The sequence below is a fragment of the Protopterus annectens genome, chromosome 10.part0 (genome assembly GCF_019279795.1).
Source record: "Protopterus annectens isolate FY-2018-M chromosome 10.part0, PAN1.0, whole genome shotgun sequence".
In the NCBI taxonomy this organism is placed as follows: domain Eukaryota; kingdom Metazoa; phylum Chordata; order Ceratodontiformes; family Protopteridae; genus Protopterus; species Protopterus annectens.
The window spans coordinates 1,167,545,782-1,167,571,975 of NC_056744.1; the positions used below are offsets into that span (position 1 = coordinate 1,167,545,782).

A 26,194-nucleotide genomic window follows, 5' to 3' on the forward strand; every position below is an offset into this window, starting at 1 on the left:
CTGCGTCCTACATGAACTCCAAGAAGAGCTAAACCCAAACATAAAACTACTGTTCAATCTCAGCCTTACTACGGATATGTACCCAAAGAGTGGCGTACAGCAACAGCGGTCCCTCTCCACAAAGGTGGTGCCTCAATGGACCCTGGAAACTATCGCCCCATAAGCCTGACTAGCTTGGTCTGCAAAGCTATGGAAAGGATCATCATGGACCTCATAAATAAAGATATTGGGGACGTACAGACACTGGATCCTACCCAGTTCGGCTTTGTTAAGGGCAGATCCTGCCTCTTAAACCTGGTCGACTTCTTTGAAACAGTCACCAAGGCCATTGACGAGGGGAAGGTGGTCCACACAGCCTACCTGGACCTCACAAAAGCCTTCGATACAATACCCAACTCGGGCATTATGGATAAGCTCACCAGCTTAAATATAAACCCCTATGTCACTAGATGGGTTGCAAACTGGCTCAAGGACAGAACCCACATGGTTAGAATTGCTGGAGCCATGTCACACTCCAAACCAGTTACAAGTGGCATCCCACAAGGCTCAGTCCTGGGACCTCTCTTGTTCGGTATATATTTCTCGGAGGTACAGGCCAACACGGAAGGACTGTGGCTGACCAAGTTCGCAGATGACTGCAAACTGGGTGCCATAATCGACTCTCCAGCTGACACAAGCATCCTCCAAAAGGGCCTCATAGAAACAGACAACTGGTGCCAGAGCCATGGCCTCAAGCTAAGCCAAAAAGTGTATAGTCATCCCCTTTGGCAAAAACAAAATGCCCACAAATTACCACATAGGTGGTAATCCATTAAGTACAGAAGAAGTAATTAGGGACCTGGGGACCCAAGTTGATAGAAATCTCTCATTTGACAACCACGTGGCCAAAGTGGTTAGAAAAACATTTTATATAGCCCACCTAATCATGAAGGGATTCACATCTAGATCAGGGGAGGTCATCGTGCCTCTTTACTCATCCCTCATCAGGCCCATAATCGAGTACACTGCCCCTTTTGGGATGTACCTTACCAGACACCTGCAGCAACTGGAAAGACCCCAAAAGTAACTCACCAAGAGGATCAAAGGGCTCAAACAGATGCCATATGCTGCCCGGTTAAAGAAACTCCAGCTCTACTCAGTGGCATACCGCCTGCTCAGAGGCGATCTGTGCCTGACGTATAAAGCCATATCCAACCCAGAATTAAGGGACATGCTGCACCTCAAAAAATCCAAATCCCATTGAGCTACGTGCTCGAGAGACTTGAACCTCAGCACCGAAATAAATAGGACATGCTGGAGGGACAGATTCATAACCCAGAGGCTCCCTTCACTCTGGAATAAAATCCCAGTCCAGGTTAGGCAGAGTCCCTCATTGACTCTCTTCAAGAGGAATCTTGATGAATGGATGGGAGATCGGGGTATTACTTCTGTGTCACTGTTAGACAGAGGCACAGTATACTAACCTCGAAAAAGGGCATAGCAAAATTAATTTAAAATGGGTGGCGAAAGCCAAACATACCCTGGCTAGGCTTATAAATGCCCTAGGGCAGATAGCCTAGTATGAACCTATGAACCTATAAGTCCTCAGGCAAGTCAGATTAGTACACAATAAGTCTCACACCAACAGATCCCAACTCAGATGGGTTGACTGAGCCCTCTGCTCCCACCAGAGTGCAGAAAAACCCTATTAATGTAAAACAAACATGGTCATTTATGTGCTTTTTCAGCCATGTTTCTGTAGATATGATTATGTGCAGGGAATATACGGCAACATAAGCATGCATGTCCTGGATTTTATTGCATATTCTTTTAAGATTGATATTTAGGAAGAGAAAGCTGGTATTGGAGGATAGGAGAGGAAAAGTGAATGGTGCATTTAATAGTTTTTTTTATTTTTTTGCTGTTTTGTGGGGTTTGGCTGAATGTCTCTGCTGTGTTTCTGGGTGAAGAAACATAGGGTTGGATTTATCAAAGGAATGTGCATAGCATCTCCTTGGAAAACTGAATGGACTGGAATCTTAGAAATGAAGTTAGTTACCAAACCAGTCACTGCATAATGACTGGAATCTTAGAAATGACGTTAGTTACCAAACCAGTCTCTGCATAACAATGTCAATCTGCAGTAATTAAACATTTAGTCAATAATTAAACATTTAGTCACTGTCAGAATCTCCAGATACTATCTGGACTTTTCACTGGCATATCTCAGAATGTTTATTGCTTAGTTCTGGCATTGGAGAAGGGGGTATTTATTCTGCATCCATGTACTATGGCTTTTTCTTTTTTGCCAACTTAAGTATCCTATTTTTCTGTTTTCTTATAGTTCATCATGTTCACTTATAATTCCTTTTTTTATATGCTCAGTATTGTCCCAAGTGTTACATTATTTAGGACATTTTTACATTTATATTTTTAATGTTTTTTTTTTACAGTTTGGTATGCACGAGTTTTATAACATCTTCATTAATTATTTTTTTTTTTAATCATTCTTATGTATGGATTCCTGTGTACACTTTTTCATTAGTAAGTTTTAATTGCATTGTTTTTATTTGGCTAGATGGTTGTGTGTTGTGATAATCTGAATTAAAATATGGTTCTGATTTACTGCTACTGCTCTGAATAAGTCAGTAATTATTAAAGTCATATATTTGGCAGTTCTATGTCAAGAGTGTTTTGTTTTAGCTTTCTTTTTTCATCAGAGTTGAATGTAGGTTCCTCTAAGTTGCATACCTAAGGCATGGAAAGCAGCTTTGATTTCTACTAACATTTGCAGATCTTGAAACTTTTCCTCTCAGTTGCTATATGAAAGAGTGTGCGTGCATTAAAGTGTTATGATGCAGCCAGGAATTCTTCCACTACAACAGTTTTAGACAGAGGATATAAACTATAACAGGGATGCATAGTATACACAAACATTACCAGAGACCCTCAATGGAACTCGTGCTTTGCTAAACCACTACCACATCTAGTATTCATGTAACACTTGATGGTACTGATCACTTTGCAGCAGATGTCCATGGGTCTACTAGATCTTCACAAGACTCATGTTTTTGAATACCAGTTTATTGAATAAATTTCACAAAGCATATGTAGTTATTGGTAAATACAGCAGTCTGCATAAAGATGAACTTGTGAACTTCTTAAATGAGCTAGTATAAAAAAAGAAACTTCAAGCAGCAAATAAATATGCAGTATAAAGTTTTTGTAGGGGGCAAGCCACCCTGTATTCACCACAGTCAGAGATCCCCCCCCCCCACACACACACACCATAAACTTAAAAAAATGTATTCTATTACTGGACAACTTTTTTGAGACAGTGTAGCCTTATGATTCTTAAGTTTAAATTAGAAGAAATGTGGAAGAGCTAGACCTGTCATGTATGCTATTTATGATAGATGATTCTTTTGTGCTTTAAATGCATGGAAACATTAAAGGCAAATCTTATGCTGAAAGCATCTCAATTCAGCCCCAGAGTAAGCTGTATATACTCATATCATGCTGGAGTATGTATTCTTAAGCTACAAGTGTTTTATATTCTGATTAGAGGAAAAAATAAATAAGAATCATGCTTATGTGCTTTATTTCCACTAGTTATGACTGCAGTAATCCAATTTATGGTGAGACACTGAACCCATTAAATCATAAGAAAGGTCCAGGTGGGTCTTCTGGAGGCGGGGGAGCACTGATTGGTGGAGGTGGCTCAATCCTTGGATTTGGGACAGACACTGCAGGGAGTATTCGAATTCCTGCAGGTTTCTGTGGAATCTGTTCCTTGAAACCCACTGGCAACAGACTCAGGTAAGCTATTTTAACCTAGACATACTCTTAAAGATGTAGCAGTACTTATGGCTGTGTTGTGCTCCTTTTAATGGATCCAACCTTCTTTTACTTTCAAAATTCAGAAATTTGATGTACACGTTTGCCAGTATAAATATTAAACTCCATTAGATTTTAAAATATGGAAAAGCATTAAGATACTTGCACATACATAAAATTCTTCAACAGATGAAAATGTATACAAAATCAAGTCTATTTCTGTACTGTATGAAAAAATAATTTTAAGGTGCTAAAGCACTGTGCTGATACTCTGATGCTTACTATGATGGATTTGATGTCTTCTTAAGACACTCAGTCTTGCTGGAGATTCTGCTGAAATCAAAGTCTGGTTATAGTTGCATTCACGGTCTGTTGCATACAGACACTTTCAGAATATACAGTGATGAGAGAATATATTTTGCAGCACCTGTCTTTAATAGCAGTAACCAATAACTTTTATAATAAACCACACGTTCTTCTGTTACAGCTTCAGAAATGTTTCTACTTTACTTCTCATATAGAACAGATGATGTGACAGATATAACATTTACCTCGGGACAAATGTGTCCCTACCAATACCCATTCGGGATGTATCTCACCCGACACCTGCAGCAATTGGAGAGACCCCAAAAGTTCCTCACCAAAAGGATAAAGGGACTCCAAAATCTGTCATATGCTGCCAGACTGAAGAAACTCCAGCTCTATTCAGTCGCATACCGCCTGCTCAGAGGTGACCTGTGCCTGACATACAAGGCCATGTCCAACCCGGAATTAATGGACATGCTCCACCTCAAAAAATCCAAATCTACCAGATCCACTAGAGCAAGAGACTTAAACCTTAGCACGGATATAAATAGGACATGCTGGAGGGATAGATTTGTCACCCAGAGACTCCCTATGCTGTGGAATAAAATCCCAGTCCATGTGAGGCAGAGCGCCTCGATGGCTCTGTTTAAGAGAAATCTTGACCGGTGGATGGGAGATCGTAGGTTTACCCCGGGAATCATCTCTGTGTCACTGCTGGACAGAGGCACAACAAACTAATGGGCACAGTATTTTTTAACATAAGGGGTGGCGTAAGCCACAAAACTTTGGGCTAGGCTTATAAATGCCTTAGGGCAGATAGCCTAGTATAAACCTATGAACCTATGAACCTAACATAACTGGATTTAATACACACTTTATATACATTTTAGTTAAACACGCACCCTCTTCGTTTTGGAAAGATACTGCCTTGAGGACGCAAATGCTGACACATCTGTTCTTGTGCAAATGCTGATAAGTGCAGAAAAGCATATTTTTAAGGAAACACCTTGTGGATAAACTTTCTTAGAAAAGCATATTTTTCAAGAAAACACTTTGTGGATAAACACATGTCCTGTTAAAGAAAGCAGAGTAGTTTTTTTCTGATATATCCTGTTTTCTTTTTTTTTTTTTACATTCTTGCAAAGTCTGTAAGAAGTCAGCTTTCTTGATGTGTGTGTAATACACTCATAAGCAAGTTCCTTAATTTTTTTAAGACACATTCATTTAGTATGGATGCTAATCACATATTGCTAAACTCTATTTCTACATTTAAGCAAGCTTTATCTTATTCCTTATTTAGGTTGCATATTTATAGCAAAGTTACTTTCAACCTTAGTATATTGTTGAGCACACTCTAACACTGTGGTGAAAGATAGTTTTATCATTATGTACTATGTCACATACAAACGTACTTTTACATTACTATTAATAATGTGCATTTGAGTGATTCATAAAATTAACAAAAGTTTGAGGTTTTACTAAATGTTCATATCATTGTTTTTTTGTTGTGAGCTGTTTCTTCTGCTGAAACATGCTTATATTGTACCTATACAGACACTTGTTTTTATTATTATTATTATTATTATTATTATTATTAATAAAGTCTGGTACCTGTGAGGCTTTTTAAATGTATCCAGGAAGTAGTTACTTTGTTTTCTGATGCAGTTCTTTTAATTTTGGAATGAAAGCACTAAAAACAAAATAGTATTAAAAGTTTCCTATGACATCTAGGTCGCATTTGTAACTCCCAGATATGCTCAGAATTAGTCCAAAATGATAAAAAAATCACTGAACCCACAGACATTGCCAACATACTGGCAGACAGGTTCAGTGCAAATTTCTCCCCTCCCCCCCCAAAAGGAGAAATATCTATCCCACCAGAGTCTAGCCTCCCAAACATCTCAGATGCCCAGGTGAGAGCTGCTCTCTCTAAAGCAAAAAACACAGCATCAATGGGACCGGACGGTGTCCCCGGCTGTGTGCTACATGAACTCAATGAGGAACTAAACCCACACATAAGGCTGCTGTTTAATCTTAGCCTTACTACAGGATGCGTACCCAAAGAATGGCGTGCGGCACCTGTGGTCCCCCTCCACAAAGGCGGTGCTTCTACGGACCCTGGAAATTACCGCCCATAAGCAGCGAGCCTTGTCTGCAAAGCTATGGAGAGGATCATAATGGAACTCATAAATAAAGACATTGGGGACCTACAGACACTGGATCCTACCCAATTTGGCTTTGTCAAGGGCAGATCCTGCCTCTTGAACTTGGTTGACTTTTTGAAACCATCACTAAGGCCATTGATGAGGTAAGGCAGTTCACACAGCCTACCTTGACCTAGCAAAAGCGTTCGACACAATACCCCACTCGGGCATCATAGAAAAGCTCACCAGCTTAGATGTAAACCCATATGTCACAAGATGGGTTGCAAACTGGCTCAAGGACAGAACACACAGGGTTAGAGTTGCTGGTGCCATGTCAGACTCTAAGCCGGTCACGGCGGTGTCCCACAGGGCTCAGTCCTGGGCCCCTCTTGTTCGGCATTTATTTTTCTGAAGTGCAGGCAAACATAGGGGATTGTGGCTGACAAAATTTGCAGATGACTGCAAACTGGGCACCATAATTGACACTCCATCAGACACAGACATCCTCCAGAGAGGTCTCATAGAAATGGATAACTGGTGCCAGAGCCATGGCCTTAAGCTAAATGCCAAAATGTATAGTCATACCCTTTGGGAAAAACAAGGTAACCCTAATTACCACATAGGCGGTAATCCATTAAACACGGAAGAAGTTATCAGGGACCTGGGGACCTAAGTTGACAGTAACCTCTCTTTTGACACTCACATTGCCAAAGTGGTTAGGAAGACCTTCTACATTGCCCACCTGATCATGAAGGATTCACATCCAGATCAGGAGAGGTCATTGTACCCTGTACTCTTCACTTATCAGACCAATGATTGAGTACAACGCCCCATTGAATGTACCTTACCCGACACCTGCAGCAGTTGGAAAGACCCCAAAAGTTCCTCACCAAAAGGATAAAGGGGCTCAAACATATGTCATACGATGCCCGACTGAAGAAACTCCAGCTCTATTCAGTCGCATACCGTCTGCTCAGAGGTAATCTGTGCCTGACATACAAGGCCATGTCCAACCCGGAATTAATGGACATGCTCCACCTCAAAAAATCCAAATCCACCAGAGCCACGAGAGCAAGAGACTTAAACCTCAACACGGATATAAATAGGACATGCTGGAGGGACAGATTCATCACCCAGAGACTCCCTACACTATGGAACAGAATCCCAGTCCATGTGAGGCAGAGCCCCTCACTGACTCTGTTCAAGAGAAATCTTGACGAGTGGATGGGAGATCGTAGGTTTACCCCGGGAATCATCTCTGTGTCACTGCTGGACAGAAGCACAGCAAACTAATGGGTATAGTATTCTCATCCTAAGGGATGGTGAAAGCCACACACACTCTGGCTAGGCTTATAAATGCCCTAGGGCAGATAGCCTAGTATGAACCTATGAACCTATGAACCTATTAGTACGTCATTTCATGGATTGTGTTGTTTACTGTTTGGTGTAGTGTTCTACTTTCTGGTATGTCACAGTATGACTTATTTATTGAGTTGCATGCCACTTCTGGTCTTCCAGGTGTTACTCAAATCGATTTAACATTTTTATTGGACTGCACTGATCAGTTTAAAAGTCAGGTCTCCTCATATCTGAAGGTACCAAGTACTTTTGGAACCAAATCTCTTTCTGATGTTAGCCAGGACATTTTTAGTAGTCTGGCTATTGATCAGAACAGTAAAGGAAATACAGTTAAACCCTTCACTTATGCAGCAGCCGTCCAGTCAAATGAACATGGTACAAAGTCCAGAGGAGAGAGTTGTAATCATGACAATGGAGGAGGATGTGGTGGACCGGTGAGTGAAACAACTTTTAGTCTGAAAAATTTTTTGGAAGCCAGATATGTCTTTAGTGATGCTGGCTATGAAGTGGTGAGACAGGGAGGTATGGTGACCAACATAATTTACATATGAAACAGATGATTAGGAACGTTGAGAAGTTATCTATGAAATACAAAGGGAAACATATGGACAATTTGTTTTTAAGATTTTGTATTCAAAACCAACGGGTTTCCAAAAGGCTCTGTATTTTTAAATATATAAACGGAGTGCTGTTTGGTTCAATATTCCATCATAAATTGTTGGAATTTTTTGACAACATGGGTCAGAAACTAATGGAAATAATGGTAGGCGACAATGCAAGACAGATTAACAAGCTACAGGAAGATATTCAGAAGTTGTATAACCATATTAAAATTGGACTTGCTTTAAGAATTCTACTTACAGGACTATCAGCAGGATTTGAAAAAGGTTGATAATTATGAGGCAGCTATATAAATGTAAAAAAAAAAAAAAAGATTTCAAGAGATGGCAATGATTGTAAGAGCAAGTGTTTTTATCCTAAGCCACCTGGCAACAAGGATGGTGATTATTCCACCACATACGATGCAAAGGTCCAGAGAATAATGAAAGAAATGATCGAAATAAGGAAGCTGTGTCAGATGATACAGGCCCAAGAAGATCGAAAAGGTCACAAGAAAAAGAGTTACAATGGGAATGAAGCATCCAGGCAGTACGATGACCACAAAGGACAGGATTTTCCCAAGGGGAACTATCACAGGAAACAATTTAGGCAACAACAGACTTAACTAATCATACTATCCATGAAGCGCAGACAATGTTCAAATTCTTGAATTGTTAGATTTATATATTTTTTTTCTTTAATCATAACCCCTACCTATGGAGCACCTTTTCAGAAAGGCTTTGAATTTGTGCCAGGCAGTAAACCTAAGGTAGTGGACTTACTGATTGAGCTTAATTTTTTTACAAGGAAACTTAACTTAAAGTTAAACATGAATGCTTATGGAATTAATCATGTACTTTGCGATTTATATAGGAGTAGTGCATTCAACCCACCTTTGGTACCACCTATACAAGTTTTGGAGCACCTTTATGAAAGGATTATTAGGGAGTATTAGGGAGTGGTGTGGCACTAAGAGACGGGTGTTTTATAATTTAACGTCTGAGGAAAGAGAATTGATGTTATTTCTGTACAACAACAAAGATCTCCATATAATGAAATCCAACAAGGGAGGGGGTGTCGTTTTCTTTGACAAACATCTATATTCATCAAAATTATTAGAATACCTTAACAATGGGGATTTCTTTTCTGATGCGTCTTGCAATGAAATCAACATTGCTTATCACAGCATTTATTTAAATGTCAAAGATTTGGTTATGACACATACTTTGGTTAGTAAAATCCATGATTTTCTCATGGTCAAGCACCCCAGGATCCCAGCTATTTTTGGGATCCCAAAGTTTCATAAATCAATTACTGCCCCCCCTTAAGAACTATAGCTGCATCTGCAGGATGTAAGACTGAGAAATTTGCTAACTTGGTGGACTCAAGGCTCAAGCACTTTTACAAATGCAAGAAACACTTGCTCAAAGATTCTTAGACTTTTTTGGAAAATATATCTGACCTACCTTTTTTAAGCAATGGTCTGCTTGTGACAATTGACATTAAAGACCTTTTTTCTGTTATTCCTTATGACCAAGGTATGGAATGGTTCCCTGGAAGCCATGGTTCATGGGACCAATTTGGGAGTGATAATATCAGTTTGGTTTATCAATGTATGAAGTCTGTGCTTGCAGATAATTTCATCTATTTTGAGGGTGAATATTATAGACAACACAAAGGGGTCACCATGGGATCAGCATCAGTGCCCATTTTTGTCAGTATGGTGCTGTGGACCTGGGAAATGAACACTGTTTTTAAGTCTCCATTTTTTTCTGAGGTGGTTAGCTACATGAGATACCTGGATGACATCTTCATCTTGTGGAAAGGAAGCCATGCTGACTTTGAATTTGTGAGTGCTCTTAATCAGTCTACTGATTTTTCACAGTTCTCTTCTGAGCTCCATTAGGATTTTATTATTTTTTGGATGTCTGTAAATACAAAAATAAGGAGATGAGCAGATAGGAGTCCAGCGTTTATAGAAAGTGGACTTTTTCTAATGCTTATCTGTCCGTTATGGTAGAAGAGGAATTTAGTTAAGGGGCAGATGATTCATCTAAGTAGACTTGTGTCTGATGACCAAGTGTTTCAAAGGGAAGCCTGTTTTCTTAAAACAGCTTTTTCGTGATCAGGGCTACCTGCTGGAGTTGTTGGACAATATTCATCCCTGGATCTTGGATCACAGGGACACTGATTATAGGGCCCTCATACAATATATCCACATCACTCCCAGTACAAACAGCCTGATAGAACACATAGGAATATGACTCAAAGGTTTGTGGTTGAGTATAACAGGCATTTGCATTCCCTCAAACAGATTATTAATAACCATTGGAGTGTGGTATTTGGCTCATTTGGTATGACTGATCAACTGGAGCAAGAAACAAACTTTGTTTATAAGAAAAGTAAAAATCTTAAATTCTTTTTTTTTTCAAACTTTTTTATTGAGATTTCCAACAAGAAAACAAACTATTTTACAATTTAAGTAACAAATATTGGTAAACTATGTACAATTTTACAAAGGCCTCAAATTCAAGAGATAAGGGAATAACAACATAATATAAACATATAATAAGGTTAAATTAAAAAAGACCTTTGCTGGTATAAAAACCCAACAAAAATCAACAGAACCCAATAACTGAAGGTACCAATGTAGATCAAATCATATATCCAATGTGAAAACAAATACAGTAGTCCAGTGTAGTAAAATCACACAAGTAAAGTTTAATGGTAAGCGCTTTCACAATACATCTAAGGATTGCTTCATCAGATAACTGAATAAAATTACTGGCCATATTTTAAAATTAGTCCTATTACAAACACACCGATCACAATACATTGTTCACAGAAAGGACCCTCCCCCCATATAACAAATCAATTAGTCTTTACTCATAAAATGTGCCTAACCAAATGATAAAAAATATATAAAAAATATAAACAAATAACATATTACTTATATAAAGCACACAATATACATTATATAAAAGAAACATAGTGCAATGCGAGCATGTGTAAAAAGTGCATTCAAGGGTATTACCTAAGGGGGCGGGTTTTGAGTATCGGTTTCAAGGGCACGGAGTCGTTAAGACCCAGTCCCCTATGAGCTCCCAGTCTTAATATCCATTCTATCTCGGCGCATTCCATCCTATTAACAAAGTCCTCTTGTCTAACGTCTAACCTTTGTATGTGCAAAACTTGAAAAACAAAGGTATGCTCATCCCCTTTAACCATAGTGTGTTTGGCCAAGGCACTATAATCCAATCTTTTTCTGGTACAGTATACATGGTCACGTATATGTTCCCTAAGCCTCCTATTGGTCTTACCTATATAATAACTAAAGCAGACCACACAATGGACTAAATATACAACATTGGAGGTGTTACAGTCTGCTCGTACCCTCAGTTCCCAAAGATATCCTGTTTCTGGGTGCCTAAAAGATCTAGACTGATCTATGAAAAGACACTGAGTACAAGACCCATACTTGTGTGTTCCAAATGGATCAATCTGCAGGGGCGCCTGGTCTCTAGGATAGCAGAGTTGTTGTTTAAGGCTTCTCATGTTTTTAAAAGCAAACTTTGGTCTGTTTCCCACTAACTCCCTTGTCTTATCATCCACTAATAGAATATGCCAGTTTTTCTCTATTAAATTTCTATACCATGCAATAATTGCAGCATAGGGTATAACCATGGACACCAAACTTGCCCCCTTAGGTAATGCCCTTGAATGCACTTTTCACACATGCTCGCATTGGACTATGTTTCTTTTATATAATGTATATTTTGTGCTTTATATAAGTAATATGTTATTTGTATATATTTTTTATACATTTTGTATCATTTGGTTAGGCACATTTTATGAGTAAAGACTAATTGATTTGTTATATGGGGGGGAGGGTCCTTTCTGTGAACAATGCATTGTGATTGTTGTGTTTGTAATAGGACTCATTTTAAAATTTGACCAGTAATTTTATTCAGTTGTCTGATGAAGCAATCCTTAGTTGTATTGTGAAAGCGCTTACCATTAAACTTTACACATGTGATTTTACTACATATAATAAGGTTATACAATTTCCGGTGTTTCTTGTTTCCATTTTAATTAAATAAATGATAGTACATCCAAATTCATTGTCTTAATAAGGGACAGGACTTTCTCCCAAGGATTATTAGTCCATTTTCTGGGAAAAAAATCTTAGTTCTTTGGTTTTTATTTCCAAAAGAGCTACTTCTTCCAATAGAATTATACAATCTTCAGTAGTTGGAATGGAGGACGATTTCCATCTTCTTGTAATACATTTTTGGCTGCCAACATTGTCCAGAGTAAATATTTATTTTTGTCGTTTATTGTAATAGATTCATTTGCATTCAAAATTATTAAAGATTTTGATAATATGAAGGAATCAGTAAAAATAGCTTGAAGAAATTTTCCAATTTCATTTCAGAATTTATTAATTGGAGGGCATTCAGAAAATATATGAGACCAATCAGCCTTACATTTTAGGGAACACCTCCAACATATTATTTCTTTAGAAAGATTAAATTTAGCTATTTTATTATGAGTATCGACATCTCTATGCAAGAATTTCCAGGAAAAATCCTCCAGACTTGTAAATTGGATGTTAATTTAATGGAATGCGGAAGATTAGTTTTATTCTCCGGAGTTAGGGACAGTGTATCTTTAGTAATAAAATTCCAAAATTTCTGGTTAGGAGTAGTTTTATAAATAATAATGATTTTATAAAGTTTTGAGATTAAATTCATCCAGTTAAGTTCTCCATATAGTATTTCATGCATAATAAATATAAATGTAGGCAATGATTTAAAGGAAGAATTCTCTATTTTTCTACATAAGGCTTGAGTAAATGAAATTAAGCTGTTAAGAGCTAACCAGTCTGATTCTGATAAATTAAATGTCTCAATTAAAGTTTGTGCATCTAGGGTGACTTAAGTTCATTGTACATTGGTACCAACACATACATTTTGCATTTCCCAAGTATTAAGAGTATCTGTATTGATATTATTAAAAAAAATTCCTTGTAATTTTAAAAAGGAATAATAAATGGAACCATAGTTTAATATCAGTATTGTTGTTGATAATGTTTCTAAAAGTGTTGCAGATATAGTTTATATAATTTACATTTGTGGGTTTAATAATGTTATATTGTAAATTAACACAGACTGCATACCAAAGTTTTGTTCATTAAGTTGCAAGTTTTTTTATTAATTTATTTTCATTTAGAATAATAGTAGTTTGTAGAGACTTCCAAGCTGAAGAAAACTTTGGATCTATCCAGTTTAAGATTTTTTAAGGTTAGAGGCTTCACTATATGATTCTAAATCTGGAAAATGTATTCCTGCAAGCTCCCATGGTCTAATATGATTTGATAAAGCTATTCTATTATTTTGGGTACCATAAACATTTTAAGAGTATTTTATTTATTTCTCTTAGAAGACTTTTGCTGGGTAATATGGGAATAGATAATGCAGTGTAATTTATTTTTGGTAATAATATCATTTTAATTAATTGAAGTCTATCTTCAAATTTTAAGTGTAATTTATTCCATTTCTCTGTAAGATTTTTTAAATTATTTACAATATTGTTATAGTTCATATTTAAGGTTAACTCAATGTTCTCACATAAAACAATCCCTAAATATTTTAAAGAGGATACTTGTTTCCCAATTATTTAATTTATAGTTGATTTATTGGTATCATTGGGATTTATTTTATTTAGTATTAAGTGATTAGATTTAGAACTACAAATTTTTAATCCTGAAATACAGTAATTTTTTTAACTAATAAGTCTAATTCTTGTAGGGATGCCACTGAGTTTCTTAAAGTAAGTAAGATATCATCTGCAAATAACATTATCTTAGAATCAAATTGATTTTATATATATATATCATCACCCAAAGACTCCCTATGCTGTGGAATAAAATCCCGGTATATGTGAGGCAGAGCACCTCGCTGGCCTTGTTCAAGAGAAATCTTGACCAATGGATGGGAGATCGCAGATATACCCCAGGGATTACCTCAGTGTCACTGCTCAACAGAGGCACAGCAAAATAATGGGTATAGTTCCCCATACTAAAGGGGTGGCGTAAGCCACAAAACTATGGGCTAGGCTTGTAAATGCCCTCGGGCAGATAGCCTAGTATGAACCTATGAACCTATGAACCTATATATATATATATATATATATATATTAATTCCTTTAATTTTATTATTAAATTGGATTGCCATTGAGAAAGGTTCTGTTGCTAGTGCAAATAGAATTGGGGACATTGGACATCCTTGTTTGGTGCCTTTAGTTATTTCAATAGATTCAGACATAAAATGGTCCTAATTTTACGTAAGCTAGATTATTATTATAAATATTTTATAAAAGTAATGAATTGGATAGGAAATTTATATGATTCAAGAATTTTAAAAAGAAAATTCCAATTTAATGAGTCAAAGGCTTTTTCAATATCAAGAGTGATTATAAGAGCTTCTTGATTATCTCTATTTAAGATATCTATGGTAGTTAGTATTCTTTGAATGTTATCTTGAGTATGTCTATTATAAATAAAGCCTGTTTGATTTTCAGTGATGAGATGTGTTAGTGATTTTTTAAATCTATTAACTAGAATAGACATTAATATTTTATAATCATTATTAATCAGAGATATTGGTCTATATGAACTACAGAGACTAGAATCTTTATTTTCTTTTAATACAGGGGTAATTAATGAATAGTTCCATGAAGGTGGAATTATACCTTGTAAGTATGATTCATTCAAAGCTTTGTGTAAGACTGATATAACAGAGGATGGTAGTAGTTTATATATTTCATTAATAATACCATCTATGCCTGGAGCTTTGTTATTTTTGCTGTCTTTAATTTTTCAGTAATTTCCTTTAGTGAAGTTTGTTTCTGAATATCATTAATTTTTATGGTAGTTTTTTTTTAATTTGGAAAAGTCTAAGTCATATTCCAAAGTTCTATGTTGAAATTCTTTATTTTTGTATTGTTCCAAAAAATGATATTTGAAAGCATCCAAAATATCATTTATATCTGAGACTATTTTATTTCTCCCATCATGAAACACACTCACAATATTATTTTCAGTGGATTGTCTTTTTACTCTTATTGCTAGATTGTGCATATGTTTTGGAGACAGAGAAAAATAATTTAGTTTTAGTTTTTCTAAAGCCAAATTAGTTTTGTGAGTTAGGATGTCGTTATATTTTTTATTTAAAGATTCAATTTATTTTTTCTTATCTGACAAAATTCTCGAGTTATCATTGTTAATTATTTTTGTTTTTGTATGTTAGATAATTCAGACTCCCATTCCTTTGTTTTATTATTAAACCATGTTATGATTTTGCCATATAAATATGCTTTCAGAGAATCCCGGATAATTACCATATTTATCTTACTGGTTAGATTTATATCGAGGAAATATTTTATTTCTGAATCTAACCAAGGTTTTAATTGTTTTAATTTAGTAATATAAGCTGGGATTCTTTTAGTACATTTCAATTTCTTAACGTCTGTTTGAATATTAAAAATAAGTGCATTGTGATCAGATAAAGGACAAGGGGTTATTCTATCAATTCTAGTCTGAGTGTTATGTCTAAAATCGCAGTGAGAAAATTCTAATGAATTGTCATTTTTGAGATAAAACAAATTATATAATTGTGAGTTATCTATCCATTTTTTAAGATTTTTCCCTATAGAGGTAGTACGGAAAGGTCTTTTGTTAGAGGTTTCTGAATCATTAAATAGACAGTTAAAATCTCCTCCTAGAATTAAACTACCCTTAGTATTTTTAGTGATAAGTTCTAAGTGTTTTTTTATTGTTTTTACTCCAATTCCAGGGAACCAATAAGCATTAACTAATGTCCAAAGTCTATTACTAAATTTTATTATTATAATTGATAAAAGACCTTCCTTATCTTCATAATTATAAATTACTTGAGGAGAAATTATGTTTTTCTTCCATAGTGTTAAGACTCCTCTAGTTTTTGTTTGTGTGTGAAGAATTAGATAATTTCAGATATTCATTTGGGTTCCAAATAAGGCTGTCATTTGTTTTTAAGTGAGTTTCTTGTATAAAGACTACTTGTGCTTTATTTCATTTTAAGTACTTTAGTAAATTGAATCTTTTCATTGGGTTATTTAAACCATTAACATTTAAAGAAAGGAAAGTTAAGTTCATTTTACTTATTCATTGGCTAAAGATATTAGAATAATATAGTAATAAGTATTTATTTTATTTAAATCTTGTACAACCTTCATGAAAAGTTTATATTTTAATGACAGATTGTTGATTCCCATTAAAGAATTTAATTTAAAATTAGAAAAAGAATCCAATAAAAGTCACTCACCACATGGTAAACGCTCCCTGTGCCAAACACAATCCAAGTATAATAAGCAACATACACGGCACAGTAGCGATGCAAGGCAGGAATATATAAGGCAAACAACAGCACATAAAGGATTTCCACTGAATAAATGTTAAAAACACTGGTTTATTTATGGTAACAGTTATGAGGTCAGAGTGTGTGCTGATTGTAATTCTTCCCATGTGGTTTATTTAGCCTCCTGTTGCTCCTGTTCTGCGTTCTATGTGGGTAAGATGGACAGGTGGCTAAAGGACAGGATAAGGGAACATCTTTATCAGATTAGGGTTTGTTCTACTGTTAATGCCCTTTCCAAGCATGTTTTGTCCACTGACCATACACACATGTTCCATTTTAAAGTGTTACATGTTATACACATTAGTTTTAGGAGGGGGTGATGTAAGGGGTAGGACGGAAGGTGCTGAGTCCAGGTGGATTGTCAGGCTGAGGGCGGATGCATTACCTGGATTGAATGAGAAGATACCTCTGAGACCCTTCTTGAGATCTAGGAGATTGAAGTGAGCACACTTTGCTGTGCTTGACTTTGTTTTTTTATATGTATGTTTATTTATTTTTAAGAGGATTTTATTGACAAGTTTTGACATTGTGTGATTGAAGCACTATGATCAGTGTGATGTATCTTTAAGGATTTTGTAATGTTTTTTGGCGCCCTTTTTTGTATATAAAGAGTGCTGAGGACGCAATTGTATGGTCTGAAGAACCCTATTCAGGTGAAAGCGCTTATCACGTTTTTTCTGTGCTGTAATAAACTAGTGTTTTTAACATTTATTCAGTGGAAATCCTTTCTGTGTGGTTGTTTGCCTTATATATTCCTGCCTTGCATCGTTATTGTGCTGTGTATGTTGCTTATTAATTTAAAATTAAGTTGAGGCCTGAAAAAGAAAAGAATTCTTAAAAAGTGATTAATCTTCAACAAACCCTTTAACTGACATGGAATGAGTATTATTCCTAATTTGACAGAACAAAGGTATCCAGTCAGATTAACCATCGTTTACTAACAATATTGATAAAAGCAGGTGAGTCTGGGCTCCAAGTTTAGTGTCCTGAAGACCTCTTACTCATAGTAGGAGTTTACATTAGTATTAATTTTTAATCAAAAATGTAGTTAAAAATATTTGTGTGTAAGTTTCCAAACCTTTAACTTAAAACAATATTCTGTTATTTCTTATTTCATACAGATTCAAATAATTGATGGAAATAAAGTATTTAAAGTTTCGACTGCCATGCAATTTTAACTTCCATTATCTATAATTAGTAATGGAACAAATCTCAGGTTACTTCAGAGGTAAAGTTGAAGTTTCATATGAGTTTTATATGAGTATTCCTAATCAAAAGAAATATTTAAACCAAAATTTAGTTGTTGTTCTGGTTTCCTTTGTACTTGATTATGTTACTTTATTCTAAGTAACTTCAAGATTGACATATGTCTTTAGAATGGTCGAAAGCTTATTATATACAAATACATTTCTAAAACAGTAAAAACAAAGCAATAATCTGAATACATGTACTCTACTTCAAATGTGTTCAGGCATATATTATAACCATGTACAAACTAATGACATGTGTATATTAAGCAATATCAGTATACCAATTCTTAACCTATATCTTTTATTCAGAAATGTTGTGAGCCTAAAGAAGTTCTTAAGTGCTTAGAACTATACAACTCATTAATATGTAAATAAAGTTAGATAGCTTGCTTAAATTGCTTTATGTACATCTTGATCCAGAGTCAGAATGCTTCCAAACACATTGTTTCTAGTTGGTAAATTTTATAATATATTGTGCTTAGACTAGAAGATATTTTCGTTGATGTTATTTCCTTTGCCATTTCTATGGAAAAATTACTTCCTCAGAGAACTATGCATTCATTATATGCTTAAAATATTAATGTAACTCTGTCAACATAAATACTGGTGACTTCCGCACATGTGGAAGTCTTTATGACAATAATTGTTATGAAAATCTAGTGCATCAAGAGTTATAAATATCTAAATTCACGAACACTACTATAACTTCTATATCAGAGTTAACTCTCAGTATAACTATAATAGGTTTACAAAGAAATCTTGTATATTGTTTATATTTGTTTAAGTGACACCCATACATCACTACAATTTGGTTCTTTATGAGAAAAGAAAGAGGGGTCTCCTTTCAAGCACTTTGCATATATGATATCAATATAAATATTTGCTGTCTTTCTGTTTAATAGTTTTTAGCATTTGTTTATAATATACATTGTATCAAAGAAAAAGTTATAAGAACTTTACATCTTTGTTATGACCTTTAGTCCGAGGTACTGGAACATGGCCCCTCACCCCTTGTTTCCATTGTCTGTTATTTATTATGATTTAATGAATAGTTCGGTGGTCTTTTTGTGGTATGGTATTAGACTTTAATTTGAGTCTTTGAAGTCTTCACATTTCCATGTAAATAATAATATAAATGTTATATTTTACAATAAACATTCCCAGATATTTATGTAAGTATTTTAAGACCAGGTACTGTCCACTCAATACCAATTACCGTAGGAACTATAAAAGATTCACAACATTAAGCAGTGTATCACTTAACCATTTTCATGCAGACAGTCTTTCAGTTCCTTACACCAAAATATTCATAGCCCAAGGGCTTCATAGCAGAGTAGCTAATGATTGCATATAATTACAGTTATTCTTAGTGTTGACTTGGGCAGCATTCCAAAATAAGTGTCGGTCTCTACCGCACTTAATTTTGCATAAAGTTATAAGAATATATACCTTTATCTGTTTCTTGTAAATTAATGTACTAGCATGGCCAACACGAGTGGAGTTCACCTGTCTTCTTAGGTGTATGCTTCCAAAAATATGCAAACTACTTTAGCCTTCCTCGATGAAATAAACAGTTAATACTAAACTGAAACTGAACCATATACAATACAGCAGTCTGTAAAAGCAATGAGTAACATTATAAGTATGTTTAATCTTTTAATGTTTCACATAAATACTGTGAGTAATACAGCAGCTGAGGCATTTTTTAGATCAACATTGATGTAATAATGTCTACCAATGAACATGATTTTCCTTAAACATTTAAAAAAAAGCCTAATTAATCTGCAATAGAAACATACGTGAATGTGCCTGATGATGTGATTTTTTTCCCTTCCCTTTTTTTGGCATTTTTTCACTAAGGAAACACCATCGTCAGCGAAATGCATAGATAGAAATGGAATACATCTGGTGTACTCTTTTTTTGTATCTTTTCACATTCTCTTTAACTAAGCTGAAGTCATTAACATTCTAGTCATCAATCTCTTGAGATGTATAAAATACATGACAACCATTTGACACTTAGACTCATTTTTGCTATCATCAAATCTATTCAGCATCCCTTTATATATTCCATTACAAGTTACATCTGTAATTATATAAGGATGCTTCATAAAAAAGGAAAATTTTTCTTTCCTTCCCTTCTCTTTTTTTTCATTAAGGTACCCACGTATTATTGCAACCAGACTCCAGACTACATAAATACCCAACTGCATTTGTTTGTATGTGTTTATATAGGTAATATTTGAAATCATTCTATAATTTGGGGCATTTACCTCTCCGATCAGTTTAAAATCCAGTCATTGCAAAGACAGTTTCATCCCTCCTGGCTGTAAAGATATAATTGCTATGACAAATCACATTACTTTTCCATATTCTGAGTATCACAGAAGAAGTAAGTGCAATGCCGGATGAGCAGTTTTTTTTTCTTTTTTTCCTTTTTACACTGTATCATTTACAACTATTGCATTTATGTATAAGTTTACCTCTTCACAATGTCTGGAAAGTGTAAATGGAAACATGATACTCTGAAGATATTAGCATGCTTCTTAAAAAAAAAAATCACAGAATGGATCTGGATTATATATATAAAAAAAAGAAAATGTATTACAGTCGCAAAGCAATCAGACGCAGTTGAAAGCTTCCCCACCCTTCTCCTCATGTGAAAACAAGTATCTCAGGGAGTTTAATTATATCAGTGTACCTCACTAACGATTTGTAAATATTGATGTATTTCACTTACAAAATGAACAGAACAACTTGTTTTGTGTCGTAAAACATTCTCTGAAAAGTGACATTTAATTGCTGCTTCAGGGGCACACGTGTGTCAGGCACTATCTAAAGTTTATTTTGTGAAAAATAAATAATTTATCACATTTATATGTAGCTTCGTTTTTTCTTTACTAAGAAAATGAAAAAAAAAATGTCATCATGCCATTTTTTAAAAGCATCGCAACAAGAAGGGCTTGGAAATGAGCCGCTTCTCCATCTCGGAGTCTGGATGCAACAACACGCAGGCATCAGTGATATTTTAGACACGTACAAGTTTGTACTTTAAAAGAATGCATCCACTAGTAAATTGAACATGTTAATTTAAGCTATGTTACATTGTGAATTGACTTTAGACAGTAATAGATATCCTGAGACAAGGTAGGTGATCTGTAGCAGGCTACAATCTGATAAGCAGCTTTGCCCAATGTTAGTTGCACTTGCATGGTCTCCAAGGCCTCATGCTGTGCCACTAACCTGAAGGTGTGGGTATCCATAAGGTAAATGGATACACCCCTTCCTTTTGTATTTCACTCTGGGTTTTGGGGCCAAAGATCAGAGGGATTGTGAGTATTTTACATGGAGCATGTCCAACAGCTCTGTGCTTGACATAGCTTTGTATGTTAGGCAGAGATCACCTCTGAGTAGGCGATATGCGAGAGAGTACAGCTGGAGCATTTTGAGATGGTCTGTTTATGGCATGTATTTCAGGCTCTTTGTGAGGTATTTCTGCAGGCTTTCCAGTTGTTGTAGATGTCTTGTGAGGTACATAGCAAAAGGGGTGTTGTATTCTATTATGGATCTAGTGAGTGATGAGTAGAGGGGAACAATGTCCTCTTCCATTCTGCATGGGACACCTTTTGTGATGAGGTGTGCCACATAGAAGGATTTCCTGACTACTGTGGGGATGTGATTATTATAGGTGAGTCCACTGTCCACCTGTGACCCAAGGTCTCTTATCACACTTTCAGTGTTAAGTATACTTCTGCCTATGTTGTAGTTCATGGCTACAGAGTTTTTACCAAAGCGGATGACAATGCACTTTTTGGCATTGAGCTTGAGGCCATGGCTTTGACACCAGGCATCTGTCTCAGAGAGGCCCTTTTGTAGGATGTCCACATTTTTAGTAGTTTCAATTATGGCTCCTAGTTTGCAGTCATCTGGACACTTCATTAGCCAGAGATCTTCCATGTTAACATTTACTTCAGGGAAGTAGATACCAAACAGGACAGGACCCAGGACTGAACCCTGTGGTACTGCACTCATCACTGATCCAAAGTTGTACTTAGAGTCTGCTACTTTCACAGTGTGTGTTCTGTCAGTGAGCCAGTTGGCAACCCATCTTGTGACATAGTGATTTATACCTAGTTTAGTGGGTTTATCTATAATTCCAGACTGGTGGATGGTGTTGAAAGCCGTGGCAAGATCTACATAGGCTGTGTGAACCACCTTACCCTTGTCTACGGTTCTGGTGACTGCTTCAATGATGTCTATCAGGTTTAAGAGACATGATCTGCCTTTTACAAACCCAACATGGTTGTAGTCCAGAGTTTGGAAATTACCAATGTCTTTTTTATAAGTTATATGATGATACATTCCATGGAATTGCAGAGCAGGGTCATCAGGCTAATGGGGTGCTAGTTCCTGGGGTCCGTGGTGGCTCCCCCCTTGTGTAGTGGGATAACCGTCGCTGTGCGTCATTCAGCAGGCACAAAGCCTGAGGTAAGGCTAGGACTGAACATGGTACGTAGGTGTGGTGCCTGTTTGTTCTGTAGTTTGTGTAGAACACAGCCTGGGATGTTATCTGGTCCCATGGATGCTGTGTTCCTGGCTTTGGAGAGTGTTTTGTACCTGTGCAGCCATGATGACAGCAACTTTGCAGTCCTCCGTTATAGAGATGTGCTCTTTCATGGGTGAGAGGGGGGTAAAGTCAGCACTGATCCTATCTGCCAGGATGTTGGCAATATCAGTTAGGTCTGTATATTTAGTGCCATTGTGCTGTAACTCAGAGCAGATCCGAGTGTTGCCATTGAGATTCTTGACATAGCTATAGAATGCTTTGTGGTTGTCTTTAGAATCAGTGTTGATTTTGTTTTCATAACTAGCTTTGCAGGATTTTATCAGGGATCACAGCTTCTTACTGATGTTGACCATGGAGCTCCGCCCCTCATGGGATTTTACCCTCTTTTGCAACAGTTTCTTCCCTCTGTTGTGCAGTTTGTTTATGGCATGGGAGCACCAGATTGGCTTCCTTTTCTTGGAGGATAGCGTTTTGGTTCTGTTTGGGATAGCATGATGCATGCAGTCATGTAAGTGCTTATAAAGTGCAATTGTGAAGGATTCAGTAGTCAGAACTGTATTGTTCATCTGCATGGGTGTCCTGCAGTTCAGCACGTCTGTCATAAGAAGCATGAAGTTGGCTTTGGAGACATTTTTTAACATGGTTTCCTTAATGGGGGTGTGGGTCCAGAATGTGGATATGTAGGGTAATTAGCTTATGGTCAGACGGGACCAATGAGGTGCTGACTTCAGGTGTGGAACACCGGTCATGCAGGACAAACCAAACCCCGTAACCAACACAAATAACCACAAAGTGAGCTAAATGCTACTCATTGCCAGAAGTCTCAGCCTCCAGATGCACACACTCGAGACACATCTCAGTATGGAGAATATTGATATCTGTGCAGTAACAGAAACCTAGTTCAAGGCTCCAGAGAGCACACCAGCACTACCAGGATACTACTCATTCAATACCTTCCTGCATCAGGACTTGGATCATAGCACATAGGGTGGGGATGTATCCATGTTCATCAAGGATACCTACACCTCTCTCTACAGCCTCTCTACAGGATATGTACCCATAGAATGTTGCGCAGCAACGTTCTTCACACTCCACAGGGGTGGGGCCACAAAAAACCCTTGGCATTCATGCTCTATGAGCCTGACGAGTGTGTTCTGCAAGGCAATGGAGCCAATCATAATGGAAGTCAACAATACAGAGATTGGGAACCCTCACACAGTTGAGCACACCCAGTTTGACTTTGTCAAATGCAGACCACGCCTCCTGAACTGGGAGGATTTCTTTGAGTTACCCAGGCTACAGATGATTGAAATGTGCTCAACACGCCTACCTATACCTCGCTAAGGCCGTTGACACCATTCCCCAGTCAGGTATCATAGATGAACTCACCAACCTGGCCATGAATCCATACATCACAAGATGGATTGCGAACTGGCTGACAGATAGATCCCACACATTAAGAGTTGATGGCTACATGTCAGACTCTACACCGGTAATGACTGCTGTCCCCCAGGGTTCAGTCCTGGGGTCCCTCCTGTTTGGTGTAGACTTCTCAAATGTACATGCCAACACAGTTGGGTTGTGGTTGACTAAGTTTTCTGGGAACTGTAAAGTGTTTGCCATAATAGATTCCCTGGAAGACAGACATATTCTCCAGAAGGGACTCTATGAGACAGATGTGTGGTGTCAGAAACATAGCCTCAAGCTCACTGTGGAGGAATTCATAGTGATCCTCTTTGTTGAAAACAAAATACCCACAAACTACCACATAGGTGTTACCCCCTTAAAATGACAAGGTATTAAGGGATCTGGGGACACAAGTAGACAGTCATCTTTCCTTTGACAACCATGTTGCCAAAGTGATTGGAAGATCCTATGTGGCCCACCTAATCAACAAAGGGTTTGCATCAGGATCCAAAGAGGTAGTGTTGGCACTCTACTCTTAAGTCATCAGACCCATCATTGAGTACAGTGCACCATTTTGGATGTACTCGACATAGCATACCCAGCAGCTGTAGAGACCACATAGGTACCTCACCAAGGGGATTACTGGCCTCAAACAGTTGTGTTATGCAACACAACTGGTAAAGCTAAATCTGTTCTTCATTGCGTACCACCTACTCAGAGGCACACTCTGCCTAACATACAGAGCCATGTCCAGCACATAACTGTTGAACATGCTCCATCTACAGATAACAACATTGAGTCGCCCTACACATTCCAGGGATATGAAACTCATCACAATGATGAAAACAACATGCTGGTGAGATAGAGTACCATCCTAGACACTTGCCTTACTGTGGAACAGAGTCCCAATGTACATCAGACAGAACCCCTCACTGACACTCTTCACTTGGAACCTTGATGAGTGGATGGGAAACAGACAATTCATGCCAGGCATCACATCAGCAGCTCCACTAGAAAGGGGCTTAAGGTACTTACTGTTAGAACTAGGCCTTGGGAGACTACCCAATGGTGTGGTGAAAGCTGCTCAACTTGCGTAGGCTGATATATGCCTTCGTGGAGATAGTCTACTACATAACCTATGTGACAGGTACATGTCTACAGACAGTAGATGTGTACTTCATTGTACAGTCATGTTGTACAGCAGGCACATGGACCACATACACTGTAATGCTTACAGATACTGGTGGCTGTTATGTACAGAGGGAGAGATGTGCACCTCATGTATTTCGTGCCATTGGGATGTATGCTGGGTGGGACAGTTCTGGATGGCTCCCTGTCATGGTCACCCTCTTACACACATCTCTGCTGATCCATCTTTGGCTTATTATACTGTGTTCCCCCTACACACACACATATATATATATATATATATATATATATATAGGTACATAGGTAGGTAATAGGCTATCTGCCTGAAGGCATATATTAGTATGGCCAGAGTGTGCAACTATCACCACCCATGGAGTTAGTTCCCTAGGCCTCTGTGTAGTAGAGCTGATGAAGTGATCCTTGTTGTGATAGTTCAGTTTCACATACACTCATCAAGGCTCCTCTGGAAGAGTGTCAGTGAGGGGCTCGGCTTAATGTCGGTTGGGAGCCTGTTCCAAAGCAAGGGAAGTCTGTGAATTAGTAATGTATCCCTCCAACATGTTCTATTTAATGTTGTGATGATGATAATATCCCTAGAGCATGTGGTACAGTGAGCTTGGGTTTACTTCAGATAGCGCATGTACATCAGTTCTGCATTGGACATGGACCTGTCTGTTGGGAAGAGATCTCCTGAGTAGATAGCATGCAACAGAGTACCGATTGAGTTAAATTCAGTCTTGTTGCATGGGGTAACTGTTTGAGGCCAGTAATCCACTTGTTGAGGTACTTCAGTGGTCTTTCCAGCTGCTGAAGGTGCCTAGTCAGATTCATCGCAAGTGTGTTGTGGTACTCTCTGATGGGTCTGATGACTGATGAGTAGAGTGAACCTCCTTTGACCTACATGCAAAGAACTTGGCAGTTTGTGGGAACACATAGCATGATTTTCTAACCACTTTGTGAATGTGTTTCTGGAAGTAGAGATGACTATCCACATGTGTCCATAGATCCCTTATTATCACCTCCATATTTAGGGTGTTGGCACCTATGTGGTATTTGTATGACTGTAGCTCGAGGTCATAATTTTGACACCACATCTGTCTGACTGAGACCCTTTTTAAGGATGTCTCTGTTGTCACA

General features: G+C 37.2%; 1 protein-coding gene across 1 annotated transcript in view; it reads left to right on the top strand.

Moving 5' to 3' along the window:
- The window catches only part of LOC122813538 (vitamin D3 hydroxylase-associated protein-like), a gene marked incomplete in the record, with an annotated part of 1,040,187 nt that overhangs the window by 309,463 nt on the left and 704,530 nt on the right, over positions 1-26,194 (top strand). Inside the window, 1 exon segment of the mRNA XM_044085913.1 lies at positions 3,592-3,798. Within this exon segment, the coding sequence (XP_043941848.1) occupies positions 3,592-3,798 (207 nt within the window).